Raw genomic sequence first — 19,683 nt, forward strand, 5'->3', positions numbered from 1 at the left:
AGCAGTTTGAAAGCACATCAAGTGCAAGCAGATAAATAAATACAGCTCCAGCGGGAAGGTAAACGGTGTTTCCGTGCGCTGCTCTGGTTCGCCAGAAGCAGCTTAGTCATGCTGGCCACATGACCCAAAACTGTACACCAGCTCCCATGGCCAATAAAACGAGATGAGCGCCACAACCCCAGAGTCGTCCACGACTGGACCTAATGGTCAGGGGTCCCTTTACCTTTACCTTTTAACTAGAAAACCCTGAAACAGGGTGTTTTATGAAGGAGGCGGCAGCGTTCCTTGGACCTGTCAGAGCTGATGTAGTGAAAAATTATGAAGAAACCACGCCACCTTTTCACCTCCCATGCCACCACATCGCTCTGAGTCACCCACTCCAAAGCCACTGGCAATCGCTCTGCCCATCTGCTTAGCCCAGTATCCCTTACTATGAGCAGCAATCTAGAATCTTAGGTAAAGGTTTTCCACATCACTTGTACCCTGCTATTTTTTAAATGAGAGCTGTCAGGGTTGAACATGAGACTTTCTGTATGCAAAGCATGTGCTCTGCCACTGAGCCGTGGCTCTTCCCCAAGTCAGCTTGTTGCTCGGGGGCCTAACTAGATGTGGCGCTGAAGGTGTCCTTCCATGCAGCAATAAAACCGCTAGCACATTTGCAAAGCTAAGCAGGATCTGGTACTGTTTCAAATTAGACCACATGTTGAGATTCCTGCACTGCAGGGGGTTGGACCAAATGACACTGGAGGTTCCTTCCAACTCCGTGATTCTGTGATTTGATGTGGACATTTAAAAAAAATGAAAATGAAAACAGCAGCTTCTGGGGGATTTCCACCCAATGCAAATAGCAGCTTAGCCCAGGACCAAAAAGAGACGAGGAAAGGGCTGTCACACATGCCTAAGCAGCAGCTCTTTGCAGTTCTTTTTTCAGAAAGTGTTTGTTAAATGCAAAGGAACATTTAACACCACATCTAGTTGGCCCTCATTCTCAAATGCAAGTCTGGAAATGCCAGCTTCGAAAGAAGTTCCAAAATTACATTTGTGGAAGGAAACAGAGCACAAGGAGGCTGTGGCTTTGCACTGCCCTTCCCCACACACATTCCTTTAGTGTAAAAAGTCAAATACCACCTCTTGCGTTGTAGCAGATATTGCGGAGGTGCAACTCCCATTAGCTCCAGCCACTATGGCCAATGGTAACGGAGGATGGGAGTTGTAGTTCAGCAACATCTGGAGGGCCGTAACTCGGCCAGCCTTGCCAAACGAACAAGCTTAATAAGCATGTATGAATGCAACAAATATGCAAGCAGATGTATTATACACAGGCATACTCAGCATGGAGTTGTGACTGGCAGCAGCTCGCTGCTAAGTGTGTGCTCAGTGGTAAAGCCAGGTTTGCCTCTGAGCCATGCATGTGATGACCCACAAAAGGACTACTGTAGAGCCAGAGAAAATACCAAAGAGAGCATCTACAATGATCAAGCAAGCAGAGCATCACCCTCCCATATGATAGAACTTCCTAATTTAGTAAAAAAGAAAAGATGAATTGGACCGAGATAGACTGGACCAAGAAATGTATTGACAGTCTTCTGGATTTAAGATGCAGGTGGCGAGGGGGCTGTGAATTTGATTGTAGGGGGAGATTGCTGAGCCCTTTCCCATCAAAACCACTCCCCTCATGTTGCTTTTCTCCCTGTAGGGGGAAACATATGGAGACCTTGCAAGTGGAAAACCAGCTGAGTGAATTTTGATTGAGGAAACAGCCCCCATAGACAAAGAATTAAGCTTTCCACCCCACTGTTCTAATTAAATATGCAGTAGCCTGAAGCTGCATTGCATTTAAACGTACACACACACACACACACACACACACACACACACACATATACACACTGGGAGGCTGTTCGTGCATCCCTTGTGTTCCATCAATTTTGGCCCTAAGGCAGGGGGGACATGATACATGTTTATTAAAATTATTAACCAGAAGACATTGAGTAGAGAGAATTATCCTCTCTCCATTTCCAAACGTTAGAACTCTGGGTCATGCGATGAAATTGACTGGCAGTCGGTTCAGGACGAAAGTAATAGTACTTCACATAATTAACTTACGGACTACATTGCTGCACGTACAGCTCTACTTGAAATACATAAGACCCTTGTTTATTGGATAATAAGCCATTTGTGCCACATGTGTCAGTAGCCATTTTTAAACTCATCTGGCTGGTGGCCTTAACCACGATGTGCGGCAATGTACTCCGTAAATTAATTCTGTGAAGTGCCGCTTCCCATTGCGTGCATCGGGGCACCAGCCTCGGCTGTCTTGTGCAATGACTGGATAAACTCTCTGCAACAGGCCTCTGAGTAAAGTCACTGCAGGTTTTGTTCTTCTGCCGCCAGTATTCCTTGCCAGTTTCAGGGATAGGCCAAGAACTCCTGGAGGATAGCTCTGACTGTTAAGAAATAAATAAATACTTCAGGTTCACTGTTTTTCCCCAAAACTGTCTAAGCCAGATGCCCCTAGAAGCTCAGGGGACAGAGCATGATGATGATAGTCATCCCCTGGTATTTGCTTGCCAGCCAGCGGCGTAGCGTGGGTTATCAGCACCCGGAGCAAGGCAAGTAATTTGCGCCCCCTAACCCGGGGCAAGGCAAGTACAGTAATTTACTCTCCCAAGCAGCAGCAGCGAGGCTTCTCTTTCCCCCGCGCTCTCCCGGAGCTGCCTCTTTTCTTTCCTTTTTTCCCTTTCTCCAAGGCTTTTCGCTTTCTCTCCTTAATTGATTCCCCCTCCACACCGCGGCGTTTCCTGGCTGCTCCCCCCCCCTTCCCCTCTCTCTCCTCCTCGCTCTGCTTGCCTTGCCCTGCCCTGCCTGAGGGCGCCCTGAGGAGACTCCACTCTCCTTTTTGACCAGGCGAGGTGGAAAAAAGGGGGGAAAGTCTCTTCCCGCCCCCTCGCCAGACTCCCTGCTCGGCTCGGCTCAAATTACCATAAAGCTCCTCTCCCTCCGCTTCGCCAAGCTGTCAAAGCCCGGCAGCAGCGGCAACGGCAGCAGCAGGCGCAGCCAGACCCCCGCCAGCCAGCCAGCCAGCCCGCCCGCCCGGCTTCCTCTCCTTTTTTTGCCCGCGGCAGAAGGCTTCGCTCTCCCCCTTCCGCGACCTCCTCACCAAGCCGAGCGAGTGCGGGCTTCCTAACCCGTGGATTTTAGTAGGGGCAGAGAGCTGCTAGTGCGAGTGCGCCCCCCGCCCATGTTGCGCCCGGTGCGGCCGGCACCCCTGGCACCCCCCACGCTATGCCACTGTTGCCAGCAAATGATAACCAGAGTGATAAAGCCTTTGAACATGAAGATTCCAGTTACAGCTACTGCAAGTCGGCTGCAATGTAGAGTCCTCCTGCTCACAGGGCCAGCCGGCCAGCTGTGCCCTTTTCCAAGATTTTCCATTCCATTCAACTCTCACCTTTGGTTTTCCATTCTTTCCCAGATCCCAGCAACTCTCCAGCTTCTGTAGATGCTAAGCATGCTCAGTTCTCATCTCTCTAGAGTTTTCCGCTTAACGATTTCCGGAAACATTGAGACTCCACTGATAACCTCCCTCTTATATGTGGATGCTGTCGTTTAAACTGCATAAGGATCCACACTCCGTGAATAAGTATTTAGGTTGCCTAATATTCATTCATTCATCCATCCATCCATCTATTCAATCATTTATTATCTCCTATCCTGCTTGCAGGTTTCTGATGGGCATCTGATTGGCCATGATGGGAAACTGGATACTGGACTAGATAAAACAGAAGAATGTAAGACCCATGTAAACCTCTGGCCTGATCCATCTAACTCATACGTCCTCATGCTTCTGTTATTCTGATCCAGCAGATCCTCGTGCTTCTGTTTTCCCCAGCCAATCAGTGCCTTTCTCTTACAAGCAATGTTTCCTCATTTGGGATACAAAGACCCTCAAGTTATTTTTTAGAAAGCAACAGTATAATTTTTGCAAGATCCACAGGCAAGTAGCTCTATAGTCCTGAAGTAGCAATGCCATGCCCTAAGGCAGGCCTTGCAGACATCAAATGAGATCATGGCTCTTTGATGTGGAACAGAGAACATTAGCACTTGTTCCTGGGTTTAAAAAAAACAAAAACCTTTTTAAGATCAGGCTGAAGAGTTGTAAAATAGAAGCCCTGCACTGAGATCTAAGTCCTAATTGTTCTCTTGGTAATTCTTGCTGGTTCAGGATGAAACAGAGGTTTGCTTGCCCTGACTTTTATCTGGCTCAGTTAAATGGATCATGGCACTGACCTTGCTTGCATTGTAGACTCAACCTCTCTTCAATCCTTACCCTGTTTGTGACATAAGAGTGCAACATCGGACTTCCTGGCTCCAGAGAGTGCAAGGAGGATTTCATTGGTAAACAATTTGGCCACCAGGAAATCCTGTTAATCAGTTTGTTGAGAGATGAGTTTGACTCCAGAAAAAAACACTGATGCCCACTATGACTTAATTTATGACACCATGCAATTTGCAGTGGATAATTTGCAGTGGTCCCTCCCACCAATGTGGGAATTTGCCCTATTCACCTCATGCAGGCAATAGTATTAAGGAACAAGCATTAAATTGTACATTTCAAAGGGATAGGGATCATTTCATGTGTGTATCTCTTTTGCACATCATGCACTCCCCTCTCCCATTTCACGTAGAAGTCAATGAGACCCAGACACTTATTTAAGGTAAAGGTTTTGCATGGGTCAAATCAGCAGCGTGAAGCTCTAGCAATTTCTCTCATACTCCACGTTGCTCTCAATTGAAGCTCCCTACAAGACAGCAGACTAGGGAAAGATAAGATATGTCTGTTTCCTTAAAAAGTGATGGTCTTAGAGGGGAGAGCTTAACTCTTGCAAGCATTTAAGTATTGATTCTGACACTCAGCCTAGGACTTCTGGATAAGGTATATTATTTGCTGTTACCCCTATTTTCTCTGAGTCCCATCACACATGTTATGCTCACCCACAATACTACCGTTTTTATCTTTTTATTGCAGGGTGTTGAACTAGAAGAGATGGTCCTCGGGGTCCCTTCCAGCTCTGCAATTCTATGCATATAAACACTGTAACTATACAGGGAATAAAATTGCCCCTTATCCCAGGCACTGGGTTCACTGAGCAGGGGGTAAGTTTAGTTCCACTGCAGTGTTGTCTCTGGCAGCACTCCTTTAGTTTCTCCCATATTAACCCACGGTTATCATTCACATCTGTTGCATGGATGTGCAAGAGTTCCCATACATGTACAAAAACTAAGAACTTCTTTATTATTTATTTAAAGCACTTTTACTCCACTCTTTGGCCATTTTGCACTTTTGCCATATTTTGCACTTCATCCATGCTAAAGCCAAAATCCACATTAGGGCGATACTTTTATTGAGCCAACCAAAATGTCAGAAACTAGTGAGCAAGCGTTTGCTTGCCCCAGAACTCCCGTCAGGCCAGATGCCAAAAAGCAGAAGCTGAGCAGGGTGGGTGTGCAGGTTTGTTGTTCAAGCTATCCTTGTCGGCATCTGTTTAGAGTCTTAGGGCAAAGTGTGTGAAGAGATAGGCATTCAAATGAGGCTCCTTTGAGTGCTTTGCAAGTTTCAGGCTGCACCCAGGCCACTGGGAAAGGAGAAAACACGAGATCAGCCATTCCGAGGAACTCAAAAGCTCACACATGTTATTTCATGGTATTCTGGTTATTGTCCCAGTATGCATTTTGGAATTTTTTTTTCTTACGTGTCAGCTTGGCTACCTTTACATTTTGTTATTGCTATTATGGTACAATCTCTTGACATGGCACTTTGCAAAGTACAGGTTTGACAGTTCCTTGCCCCAAGGGGCTTAACATCTTAAAATAGACACAGAGAAACAACAGAGGAAGGCAGGGGAGTGAAGGAAGGGGAAGAAAATGTGATGACTTCAATTACATATACACTGATTTAGTTGCCATGGGGCCTATTAGGACCAGGGGCTGTTCTAAAGTGTTTCTGGGAAAACATGGTTTCTGAAGAGGGACTTGAAGGAAGCAAAGACGTGTGCTTAGAATTTCTTTCTAAAGCAACACAGGCATCTGGAATATGCTTTAATGCCAGCAGGATTTGCAAACATTTTTATGCCCTGGACTTTGATTGATATTTTCTTGTTGGCCAGCAGAGGGAGTCAGCGGAGACAGAAGGAACAGTCCAAATAAAATGTCATTTTCCTTGAAAAGTAGCCCCTGAAAGGTTAGACTTTGTTAATGTTCTCAATGAGCCATAAGAACTTATTCCAAAATATGGAACATGGAAGAGTTGATCTCGAATAGCCAGTTCCAGAATCCAAAATGGAGACAAAATGAATTAGGGAGACCCTTTATTATGCTAACCCTGAAAGCTGTCATTTGATAACACAAAAGGCTAAGTCCTTTTTTGCATTTCTGCTATTACCACAAAAGGAAACCAGCTTAGGTAGTGAGATCCTTAAGCAGTTCCAGTTCTAACACATTAACTAACAAGGCAGGAATCTGGATTTGCAGAAAAGAAATGTATGACGTTTAAACAGAAATCTGTTAGGACTACAGTGTGGGCCAGTTCACACAACCAAATTGGCATGCATGAAATGTGGGTTGAACGACTAACCATAATCATCTATTCTGTGCTTTTTAATGTTCAAAGCATTGCTCTTACGTTGTTGCAATCCTTATAACAACTTGTTTGATTAAGCCAAAATTTTCATAGAGAAGATTTCAGGGGGAGGGGCAAAGGCTAAGAGACTGTGGCTTTCTTAAGACCACCTAGTTTATTGGCAAAAGCAAGAGATGAATGACAGATTTCATGGTTTGTAGCTCCAGCTCTTAGGCCCAATTCAGGCGTCCGCCTAAATCTGATCTAAAATGTGATTATGAGCTTCGGACTTACACACTCCCCCTCCTCTCTGTTCCTCCTTCAAACACAATAATAGTGTGGAAGTTCCCATTTATCTCTCTTTTCCTGCTAGGAAAGAACATAACACGTAAATGAGAAAAAGGGAATTTTGGGGCACTCGGAAGCCCTCAGAGCTCTAGCTGAAATGCCAGGTTGCAGGAATGTGTGAGCACTGATGGAAAAAATGGGTTTGCTTCTGAAAAATATTTAAAGCCCTCTCTTCATTACCAAGAAGGCATCCTACAGCTAGTTTCAGGCATAAAACATTAAAACCCAGGGGAGGAAACACACACAAAATAAGAGGGATATATCTGGCAGTATCGCTCAGCTGACATTAATGCTTCTTTAGCATAATGGGGAGGGAAGAGGTGTTCATCAATTCTCCCTCTTCTGCCCACCTCCTGAGAAGAAAAAAAAAAAAGACTGCTTTGGAGGGTCCTCTCACCCATAATCTCCCTGGGTCATATCCATCACTGGCCTTACTCTGCATCCCCTCCACAAAATGTTCTTGCCTTGCTAGAACTGTCACAATGCTTCTTGCATACCTTGATGGGCATGTGTATACTTAGGACCACTGACTTTTTACATGCTGTGTGGCCTACTATACACAGGTCAGTGGTACATCTGTTGCCCCACCTAATTTTTGTTTCTAGACCTGCTCACTATTGGAGGAGCACGCAGGAGGTCACTGTTTCGATCGCTGGCACTCTCATTTGAAAAGACTGGGCAGGGTGTGATGGGGAAAACTTTTCTCTGCCTGGGACCTTGAGCAGCCACTGCCATCCAAAGAAGACAATACTGGGTTAGGTACACAAAACAGCGTGCCTTCGTATAAAACAGTCCTCTAGCCTTTTCACGAACCATATGCTGTAATACAATATTCACTAAGACATGAGGAAATGTGCAACAGTAGTCTTTTCAGTTTGGCATGTCTACAAAATCCCGTTGAGCACTTTCAGCATTCCTCATGTTTCTGTAACATATGAACAGAAAAGACACGTGGCCTTGTGTTTGCTTGGAAGAGGACCAAAGGATGAATGTTCCTGAAGGACTTTATTGAAAGTGGCATTGTTGAGCAATCAAAAGCTAGGACGAATTCAACAGCTCCCCCAATACCTTCCAATCAGATGTTTTGTTTTGACCCTCAGTCAAATGCAGTTCTCAATCAGAGAGATCTAACATAAGTTTGAAAGTATTCTCTTTCGTGTACCGGGTGCAGTAGAAGACTGTAAAATTGGTAGAATTTATTCAGTGTTAAATCTCTTAGCTGATAAGACCTATGGCTTGTCAAATAAAATGGTGGGAAGATTTAGGGGTAGCAATAACAACAAAAGTCTGGCAATGGCTGTGGCATAATATACCTAAAAGATTTATATCAATGAACTGGAAAGAGAATCTTTAAAATGTCTATCATGAATGGTTCTTCACACCCAAAAAAACAAACTGAAACTAATTTACGGTATAATCTGATGTCTGGTTATCAGTGGTATCATGGAAAATTTCACAGACTTTTTGTACATGTTAAAGGCTTTGTGGTTTTTTGGGTTTTTTTTTAAACAAGTAAAAAGGGGGTGCAGTTATATTACATTTGGAGCAAATCTCTAAATAGAGAATTCCTGCAGATTCTCTATATGTGAGTGCTCTTAAGCTATTTACAGCAGTTGGAGGATGATAATGATTTCCAAATGGTCATTAATTAATGGTTGCAAAGGCTAATATTTTTTATTATGGGAACAAGTCTATTGTTCCTTCTTTATCAAACTGTCTTTATAGACTCAAGAAAGATGCATTAGTGAAAACCTTTTTTATGCAAAGTAGGTCCATATTTATAGGATTTCAGGATGGTTGTTTCCATCTGTGGAGCTGGTGAATAGATCCAATTTCACTGCCAACACAAGAGAGAGTGACAGGATACTCTTGTGAGAAAGGTTGTTTTTTTTAAAAAAAAAAACCAAATAGGCACATGTGCTCTTTTTACCTCCCAAAGGGAGGACGCTCTAGTTTATTTCCCCTTGCAAATACACAAAACATGACCAGCACTGACTTGTGAATGAGTTCTCAGACAATAATGTGTTGCCATTCAACAGTGTCTCTTTCTGAACACTTCCAATGCAGGTTGGTGTTGCTGCCTCTAGTTTACATCTCAGGCAATTAAGGCAATTAAAATGTCCCCAAATTTCCCAGACCTCACAACCAGAGAGGCCCAAAACAGGTTACTTGAATTCCATGGCTAGTAGACATGTCTGTGGTTGTGGTTGTTTTTTAAAAAACTGTCACCTGGAGAGGGGTAGGGTGACAATTAGAAAAGAAATTCTCACTGGTTTCACTCCCAGCCTTTGCGTTCAAAATCTCCCAGAAGTGGGAGTACTGTTTAGACATTCTGGCTTCCAGTTCTTTGCCTACCTGATATCCATTTTGTTTTGGAACATTTCAGCAGAACTGAAAGGGAATTAATGCAACAATTCTGCAGTATCTGCCCAGGAAACCTGTATAGTATTGTTAGAAGCTTGTTGGTGCTGTGCAGTTCTTTAGGACTTCAGCTGGAGATCTGCGGACAGAGAAATTTGCAACCTTCTCCCTAAGCTGCCACCATCCTGAACTATATCTGGAAGCATGAGACTTCTGGCTCCCTTGAGCTCTAGATGCTGTTTTGTGATTTCGCCTTCTCTGCCTCAGAAAGAAAGTGACCCTGCAAAAGGCAACAAGGACAGCACCATGTGTTACATGAAAACAGACCCAGAAAACTCCAGCAGAATAAATAGAGACAAAATGCCACAGCTGAGAAAGGCAAGGATATAATCAGGCCCAGCTTCCGCCACCAGTTCATGTCACTACGAGGAATGGTGCATCCAGCTCAGGAAAGCAATGACCCAGTTCCCCAGCTGGGACCCCTTCAGCCGCAGGAAAAGTTCGTACAAGTTGATCTGCCACAAGCTCAGGGCCTCAGAGATGGATATCTGTGCCTTCCTGTACAGTGAGTCACTCTTGCTCCTCTGGTGCCTGGAGAAAACACAGAAAAGGAACGTGTGAGATCTTGCAGCAATTTGGAGATCTCGAAATTAGTCTGTGAGGGGTAGGGCAGATACAGATCTGGCCAGCCGGGGGGGGGGGGACGTTCCCCACCCCTGTCTTACAGGAACAAAGCCCAGCAACAAGAAGCCAGTGAAAGAGCAATTCTGGTGGAGTTTACTGTGTGAACCAATTCATAAATTTGGGTCAAGTGAAATTCACTGCACCAATCTCTGCTGGCTTACATTTGGACCCCATTTGGGCCAAAATTATTATTTATTAAACTGATATACCACCCTTCATCCAAAGATCACAGTTCACAACATAAAAATGCAAAATGAGAACACAAAATAAATATTAAAAGCAAGAACAAGAACTAACCAATAACCCCCTGTCCTCCCACAAATACATTTAAAAGGACATCAGCCAAAGGGCTGGTTAAAGTGAAATGTTTTTGCCTTGCACCTAAAGTTATGTTATGAAAGTGCTAGGTGAGCCTCCCTTGGGGAAGTATTTCATAAACACCAGGCAGGCCTCTACCTTTTCATTCCACCTGCCACGTCCACCTGTGTTCCTAGTAGCCTTTGCCAACTTTGGACAATTCTACAGTGGGTACCATATGGCAGCAATGAAGGCAGCAAACTGAGGAAGCAAACCAACTGCCCCCTCTTAACAAGGGGAGGAAGGGGGTAGAAATTCATTACTGAAATAAAGAACTGCACCCCAAACTGGCAACTTCTCAACCCTCCCCCTCTGCTTGCGCCATCTTAAAGGAGATTTATAAAGATGGTTGAAGACACCTCAGGATGTTAAATGTTTCATGGCACCAATGTTATTTCCACACTCTGGACACGTATTGTAGAACAGCCACGTTCTGCCACTCACTTTTTGCACAACATAGCGATCAAAACATCCTCTTCTCATGTTTCCCCTATTCAGCTTCAGTTTTATTGAGCTCAGAAATTTGTTTGTTTGTTTTTTACACAATGCAACAGCTGCTCAGATTCCTATGGCCTAGATGAGATAGCCCATCTCACAGCTGTTCTGGCCTCTATCCTGTAGGCTGGTAATAGCTTGTAGAGATTGTGCTCTAGCCATTTCATTTTCTATGGTCCATCTCTCCTCCCCTCTAGGAGTCAGCTCTATCACGTTGCCCCTTTCCAAATAGAATTACCTTATATCTTTTTCTTTCTTCCTCCCTGCTCATCCCGCCCCCAAATCACAGGTGACAAACATAATCTGAAGTGTAGTGAGGTGTGGAGGGAGTGCTTACCCCCAAATAATAATCCCAATTAACTGGCCCCCCCTCAAAAAAATGTAATAATGGTGTTGGGGAAAGGGGGACTACCCATTTGGCTACAAAGCTTTAGAAGATTCAAAAGGGAGTTGCTATTCCACTTCCACCTTAAAACAGAACAGGAGTGATTGGGTCCGGCTAAATCTTCCACACCCAGATGCATCTGAATTCTGGCCTACATGTGTTATTTAGCTCCTTTGCAAGGTACCAGGAAGTAGGAATCACTAGCCAAACAACAGCTGAGGATCGTGCCTCATGGGGCAAAGGGAACTCACGTGGAGACAGCTCGAATGCAGCAGCGAGACATGTTGAGGAAGGAGCTGGCACTGGCCCGTGTCTGTAAAGCTGATTCAATCCCCCTCAACAAATCATTGGTCTTCAACAGCAGCAACATCTGACGGGGGACGCTGTTCAGCAGCTTGGTGATCTGTGGTAGGTACATGGCAGCGTTCGTCCGGATTTCCACATCCTGGCACAGTCAGACAGTAGGTGAGATAGGGGTGAGAAAGGTTCACAATGGAGAGCTGATCCATAATCCCTGAGCCATAATCTAGAAGCAGCTACCACAGATTTTGTGAAGAGGGCTTGCTCTGTAGAACAGCCTTTCTGAACCGGGTACCTCCAAATGTTTAGGTCTATAATTCCTATCATCTCTGAGCCTGGTGCCTGAGCCAGACGGGAGACACAGTCCAAAACAATTTAAGTGCAGCAGGTTGGGGAAGGCCAATCCAGAGCTCAACAAATAGAAGCCCAGGTCCAACGAATAGGAAGTATGGCTAGTGTAAACCCACCCTCTGTGGTCTGTTGCTGGAGACACCTGCCCATCACACTCTGCAAGCATTTCAATGAATCCAGAGCACTGGTGCACATCTCACAAACACAGAAGCTATCTCCACGTCCTCTAGCAGCTAGCATGCTAATTAGAAAAATCCAGAAGAGAGTCAAAGGAGAATCTAAATGACTGAGCACATGAAGCTGCCCTATACAGAACAACACCAGTGGTCCATCAAGTCCAGTGCAGTCTATTCCAGGCAGCAGCAGCTCTCCACAGTCTCAGTCAGCGATCATTCCCAAATGGAGCACTCTTTTAATGGGACATGCCAGGAACTGAAGCTGGAACCTTTTGCATGCAGCAAATGTATTCTAAGACTGAGGGACAGCCCTTCCCTCTTGAGAAACCTGGGCTCTCCTACATGGGCCTCTACATAAGATATAGCACAAGAACTGGGTAAGGGCCATAATTCAGTGGCAGGGCACACATTCTCTGGCATCTCCAGGTAGGACTGGGAAAGGTGGCAGTCGGGAACCCTGGAGAGCTCCTGACAGTCAGTGCAGTCAATACAGGCACACCTTGTTTTATTGCACTTCGCAGATATTGCCTTTTTTTCTTTCTTCAAATTGAAGGACCAGAGGAGCTGTTGCTGTGCTGCTAGGTTTGAGACAAGGCTACAGGAGCTTGTCCCAACCACACAGTTGTTCCTGCTGCTGCTTACGAGGATACGGGTGCAGCCCAGCTGCTCCAGAGGAAGGAAGCGCCCCCCCTTTGCCCCGCCTCTTTTGGCCACGGAAGTAGAGCTGGCTAGGTCCAGAGCCAGGTTTTCCCCTCCCACCCCTATTGCTATTGCACACTTAATAGACTTCAATATAGTGTGAACATAACTTTTATATGCACTGGGAAACCAAGAAAATTGTGTGACTTGCTTTCTTACAAAATTTGCTTTATTGCAGTGGTCTGGAACTGAATCTGCAATATATCTGAGGTATGTCTGTACTGAGATACATGGACTATAATTCACTATAAGGCAGGTTCCGGTGCTCCTATGCAGACCTTCTTTAGTTGAGGTATCAATGACTGTTCACCAAAGTGTTCTTAGGGCAGTCTCCTTGTTTATTACTTACATTAACCTACTAGGTAAAGGTAAAGGTACCCCTGCCCGTACGGGCCAGTCGTGTCCGACTCTAGGGTTGCGTGCTCATCTCGCTTAAGAGGCTGGGAGCCAGCGCTGTCCGAAGACACTTCCGGGTCACGTGGCCAGCGTGACTAAGCTGCTCTGGCGAGCCAGCACCAGCGCAGCACACGGAAACGCCGTTACCTTCCCACTATAAAGCGGTTCCTATTCATCTACTTGCACTTAAGAGTGCTTTCGAACTGCTAGGTGGGCAGGAGCTGGGACCAAACGACGGGAGCTCACCCCGCCGCGGGGATTCGAACCGCCGACCATACGATCGGCAAGTCCTAGGCACTGAGGTTTTACCCACAGCGCCACCCGCGTCCCTACATTAACCTACTAGACAGCTATAATAAAAGATGTACCTCTTGTTTAGTGACTGGCAGCCGGTCGATGCCCCTGTTGACTGACTCCCAAGACCTGGCAGTGAGCATGCAGGCAAAGAGGGGATACAGGTCGCCCGCTCCCAGGCGACGACTGTATTTCTGGACACGCTTCATGTCAGATTTGATCAAGGCTTGCCAAAGCCGGCAATAGTCCAAGCGGAAGTTCTCTGACAGGACCTGGAGGAGGAGGAGGAGGAGGTGGAGGAGGAATTTCCCACAAAGCACCGTTAAATAACATTATGGACAGAAAATACAAAATTCTATGAGAGAAGAAAACAGCTGGGATTAAGTGACAACTATGAATAAAAAATAGGTTGGCCTGTGTCACTCGTTTAATTCACACAGGCAATTGGCTACTACTCCAGCATAGCTCTAAGCTGCACCCCAGGTGGAATATGGATATGGTGCCCTCCTTGCTGTGGGTCCAGCAGCTCATATTCTTGACAGTCTTGCTCACTTATTCTGCTTGGCCCCGTAGCTTATCTTTCCTAATGAGCCAGTCATCCATTCCCACAGCTGAGACAGCTGCCCATCTCCTCTCTATGAGCCACAGCCCACAGGCTACAAGTTGGTGCTACCCAGGCACCCTCACCTTAGATCTGCCTTCTGCAGCCTGGTACACTACCCTGATATTGTAGCACTACAACTCCCATCATCCTGGGAGTTGTAGTCCAACAGCATCTGGAAGGCAGCAGGTTGTGGACTCCTTCCCATGCCTCTCCTACTGCCTGCCTGTTCCCTGCATCATCAAAACACCTGTCTCTTCTTCATCCATTCTGGTTCCTAAACCAGAATAACGTAGATACAAAAACCTCACTGGGAAAGAAAAAGGTTGCGATCTACTACTGTGGCAAAATAATTCCTCCTGGCAAAGTTCTGACCTCAGTACGGGCAGCCCTCCTTCTCTCCCCATGTCCTCTCACTGCTCTCTGCTTACCTGATAGAGCCCATGGTCCAGAAGTATAATGTGTGTCTTGCCTGTACTTGGACACTTCTTCACCAACACGTTGCCAGGGTGTGGGTCACAGTGCACAAAGCCATTGACAAATATCATTTCACTGTACATCTTCCCCAAGTTGTAAGATATCTGAACAAAAAAGGGGGGCACCATATTAGACTCTGAGAAGCAACAGGGCTAAGGGGAATCATGAAAAGCAGAACTGAAATGCCCAGCTGAGTGCAGCTTCATATATTACAGTACAGAGATATAAAACTGAATGGTCACTCAACAGAGAGATGCAGTGTCCTTGTGAATATGTGCATGCATTTACACTTAAAATATATTATGTGCATGCCTAAAAACGATAGAAAGAAGTACAAGAAGTGGCCCCAGTGCAGACAAAGTGTATCAACCTTTTCGCATGAGTTTCAGTGAGATAGACACAGGTTGCATTCATAAGTGATGCAAGAACACTGTCTTTAACATAGGTGAGCATAATTAATATGGCACATAATGCAGGAAATTGTTGTTTTTAACAGACACTATAGTTTCAACAAATATGCTTATTGTGACCAAAAGATCTGGTGGGTTCAATCCCCCCCCCATTATAGCAAACACTCATAATTTTAAAGATACCCATTAGTGTTTGTTGGTCTCCTTTTTGTCATGGGAAATCAGAGTAGAACTGCCAGTGAAAACAGCAGTAGGGCAAGAAAACACACAATGGTATTGCAGGACATTACTATGACTAAGAAGAGGGAGCAAGAACTTGACACAAGGCTGCCCGTTTCAGTGGAAGCCCCACATTCATCATAATATTTGGTTCCACTCTCACAGCCCGTTAGCATTTGTTTGTCTCTGCCCCTTCCTTGCTGTTACTGCCACACCTCCTTGCTCAGTCAGATGTTAGTCTGATTTGTGATGTTTGCAAAGATGAAGCAGCACTAGGAGGCTGTTTAAATCATTCTGTCACTGCCTGTGATCCCCCTTCATCAACCCTTCTCCCCAATCATCCCCTTATCGCCACACCATTTTATTAAAGTTAAAAGCTAGCTCAGAGGAATAGCTGTCAACGTTTCCCCTTTTTTAAGGGAAATTCCCTTATTCCGAATAGGATTCCTCGCAAGAAAAGGGAAAAGTTGACAGCTATGCTCAGAGGCAGGGAAGGGTCCCAGAGCTCTGCATCTCACTTTCACTGGGGAGGGCGAATACACTCCCTCCCTTGTGCGTCAAAAGAGCACGCACAAACAGCACGCACACATTAGCCATTGCCTTACAACCTCTTCCCCCAGCAAGACACAAACAGCCCCGCAGCAGGTTGCCCAAGAGGCAATTAAAAGACAATTATTACAAAACATCCTTAACACATCAACAAGCACATAGTATAAGCAACCAACTTTCAAAGTGTTTCGGGGTAGGGAGGGAGAGTCTGCACAGGCACCAGCAACAAACCTCAGACCCAACACTTCCATGTAGGAGAAGGATTCTGGAGCACATTGCATGGATCGCCACACCAAGCATGCCCAAGTATGGAACACACTTTCTGCACCCTGATGGGATGGCACTGGAGTCAGGAACGTAGCATGAGCTGGAGGGCTGCAGCTAATTTTGCATATTTATTTCATCACAGAAGGTTGCAAACAAACTAAATCTGCTGGACCTGTTGCTGCCATTCGTCAGCACCATCATCACTTAATCCTATCATATTCTGCTTTTTGGTTTAAAGTTTAATAAAGCAATCACTGTTTTCATACAAAATATCAAACAACCCATCTTCGACTCTTGACCTCTTTCCTCCAGGTAGGCCCATATCCAGGTGCTTACAAGCAAATACAGAGAAACAGAAAGAACAAAAAATAATAGAAGAGCAGGTGAGGTGAGCCGTGAGCAGGGAATCGTGTTTCAAACTCTAGGAATCCACACCATATATTGACACAATATTGTGTTGTAGAAATTACTTCCCACAAATGTAAAAAAAGTAAAGAAAAAATAAAGAAACCTTGACCTCATCTTTGAAAGCTCTGGACAGAGTCAGAGTAAAAAGAAACAATTATATCAGTCCATAGTTTTTCAAATGGGGGTGTAGGAAATCCTGGTGTGTTCTGGATCCTCATCAAAGACTCCTCAATAATGGCATCTTCCTGGAAGGAGAGCTTTCCCAAAAAAACCTGATTTTCTTCTGCAGCAGACAGCTGCAGGAGAGTGTTGGTTGTGTTCTAGGTCATTGTTACAGCAGCCATTTGGCAAGGGTTCTATGTGCCTAGAACATGTTGCAGAATTCTTTGAAACCCATTGGGATTCCACAGCAGACATTCCACTGCAGAGCATCCTGTGCTCAATGCCAAATTCTTCTATTTCACTTCCTAACCTGACATGCAGGTGTATCTTTACAGTATCAGTTGAAACAGTCCCCTTCACTGAACTAGCAGATCAAAACATATCTCTAGAAACTCCCAAGTGGTCTTTTACCGGGATGGCAGACACAAAGTGATTAGATATATTGAAAAACTTCATGTTATAAATACAGTGGAACCTCGGGTTGTGAACATGATCTGTACGGGAGGCATGTTCGCAACCTGCAGCGACGCGTCTGTGCATGCGCGGGTCGTGATTTGGTGCTTTTGCGCATGTGCAAGCGCCGAAACCTGGAAGTAACCCGTTCCAGTATTTCCAGGTATGGCATGGTGCGCAACCCGAAAACAGATAACCTGAAGCGTGTGTAACCCGAGGTACCACTGTACTCAAAATTAAAGTGTAAAATCAGAAAAGGTAGAAGCATCTTCTTAAACTCCTATGATCAAATTCATGATGGGCCTGAGAGGTGCTATACTCCATAATTATTAACAATATATTACTGTTGTCATTATTACTATGTGTCATGCAGAGATTGACAACACAAGCTTACGGTCTAACATACACAATGCAAAAGAGAAAAGGACTGGGAAGGACTTGGCAAACAAGCAACTTTAGGCTCTGATTCTTTATAAGTTGCATAATAAATATCATTTTAAAAAAATAAATAATAAAAAAGCTGTGGTGACTGATGACAGCTCAGGCGGGGGTCATAATGTCAATGTTTACTCCCCAGGGCTTAGAGGTATGTGAACTAATGCAAGCTTTAAAAACCTAGGATAGGCTGGCAGTCACTGGGATTCATTGTTGGAATCAGCAGCAGCCAAAAGCAAAGTTAGGGTTGCTGCATAGACTACAGGCACAGTTAGCAACCAAAGAGGCCACCCACAGAAAATAAGAATGGGATCTAAAGGCAGAAGGGAAAGAGTCGTGGAAGAGCTGACTTGCAGGCAGTGGAAAGAATGTTCAGATCTGAAGCTGACTCAGCACAGAAGGTTGGGAGCAGATCAAATATTGAAAACTCCCTGAGGGAACAGATAGCAATTGGTATATTTTACTTCTTTATTGGGTTACTCACAATGGCTGAGTGCCAGAAGCCAATGCCCTCTAGAGCCTCTGCCTATAGTCCCACAGAGGTCAGCCCTTGACAGCATCTTTAATCTAATTAGCACTTATCTCTTGGTCTCAGGGCTGCCACTTGAGCAGAGGAGGGTGGGCTGGGTCGGGCAAACAGAAGAGTGAAGCTATGAGACAAACTCATAAAGGATGCTTTCAATGTCAGCTTCTTCTACTTGTGTTTAGAAAAGAGGCCAGAATATGGCCCAGGAGGCTTTGGATGCTCAGGAAAAGGGAGCTGGTAGAATATGAATTAGTGTTGTGCCAAACATTTATCCTGCATATGTGTGTGTGTGTGTGTGTGTGTGTGTGGTTTTTTAACCATTCTCCATCAGTAAATGGGAAAGAAACTGCATTTGGTTATCAAAGGGGACGGAAAATTTTAGCAAACGTCTCATCCACATTTTTTGTTACGCTGACTTGATTTTGGAACTGGCCAAGGGCCGTTGGTGAGCATCTTTTCTTTCATTCAACAAATCATCTCACTAGTGGTCTGTGCTCTGCAGCTTCCCTGAATGCCTGTGCCTCAACTAAAGCTTAGGGGAAACATTGTAAAGTAATTGCTCCCATGGGACTTTTCCAGATCAGGAAGCGCAGGCAGCCAGGGAGGCTGCAAAGTGCTGCATAAATGTTTACAAGGAAGAAAACTACCTCAAGGACTGCCATTCCCCATATAAAGCAACCTGGACTTTGTGATCATACTTTGAGGCCCTTCCTCATGGGCCGCCTCCATGAGACGTCTGGAGGGTGGCAACATGAGAACGGGCCTTTTCTGCAGCAGCTCTCCATTTGCAGAATGCTCTCCCTGGGGCGGTTCACCTGGTGCCTTCATTATACCAGACCGCTGACTGGTTAATATTCTATAGCCTTTTAGATGACCAAGGTTGTTGTTGTTGTTGTTGTTAAAATTTATATACTGCCCTTCAACTGAAGATCTCAGCGTGGTTCATAAGATAGAAATACAGGATAGAAGCACGAAATAGTGAAAAACAGCACAAAACAATAACTCCGCCTCCCACAAACAACCTTGGTCGTCTCACAAGATTGTGAACTTAAAACCACACATCAGCTGAAACCCTAAAGAAATTTTCAAGTGCCTCGAGAACAAGGCAGAAAAGCAGAAAAACTCTTTTGCAGAGGAAGGGAGGAAAAACCTGAGAATTGGAGGACAAGTTTTGGCACCCTAGGATTGCAATTGTATGTGTTTTGTGGAGCAAGGCTGAGAGCCTTTGCGCTGCTTTGTGGAATCCCAGGCAACAGTTTGCATTCAGAAGCATTCAGAAGCTGAAGCCTGAAGGGGAGGAATACCACCACAACGGCACCACAACCACCATCTTCTGAGACCTCGTGGACACCTTCTGTGCAAAGTGGGGTGGACTGTGCCTTTGGCCATGAGGTGCACTGCTCATTATTCAAGAAGGTGGCAGGAGGCAGAGAGACACACGCTCCTCCTGCCTGTGCTGCATACCAGAAAGCAGACAGCTTGCTGCAATTCTGAGCACATCAGGGCCAGGCGGCAGCGACAGCAAGGGCAGAAATTTAAATTTGTTCATCAACATTAATCACAAGGCTGCAGTAATAAGAGGCACTATCCGGGCCCAGTCTGTGGGGAGAGGCAGCATACAAATGTCACCCAGCTATGAAGCCCATCTCTCCCTGTGGGTTTCCCTGTTCAAGGTGAGGAGGCTCTGGGTGTGCTTGTGAGAAAGCAAGTA

The 19,683-nt window shown here is 45.2% G+C and overlaps 1 protein-coding gene across 5 annotated transcripts in view; it reads right to left on the bottom strand.

Moving 5' to 3' along the window:
* Positions 1-8,888: 8,888 nt before the first annotated feature.
* The window catches only part of ADCK1 (aarF domain containing kinase 1), a 105,364-nt gene continuing 94,569 nt past the window's right edge, over positions 8,889-19,683 (bottom strand). For all 5 annotated transcript variants that reach the window (XM_081862447.1, XM_081862444.1, XM_081862445.1 and 2 more), the window contains 4 exons: positions 14,498-14,647; positions 13,540-13,737; positions 11,501-11,694; positions 8,889-9,919 (listed from right to left, as the gene is read on the bottom strand). In XM_081862447.1, coding sequence (XP_081718573.1) covers positions 9,751-9,919; positions 11,501-11,694; positions 13,540-13,737; positions 14,498-14,647 — 711 coding nt within the window. In that variant the 3' untranslated portion in view covers positions 8,889-9,750. The remainder of the gene's footprint in view (positions 9,920-11,500; positions 11,695-13,539; positions 13,738-14,497; positions 14,648-19,683) is intronic.

This window comes from Podarcis erhardii (genome assembly GCF_964252035.2).
Source record: "Podarcis erhardii genome assembly, chromosome: 1".
Classification (NCBI taxonomy): Eukaryota; Metazoa; Chordata; class Lepidosauria; order Squamata; family Lacertidae; genus Podarcis; species Podarcis erhardii.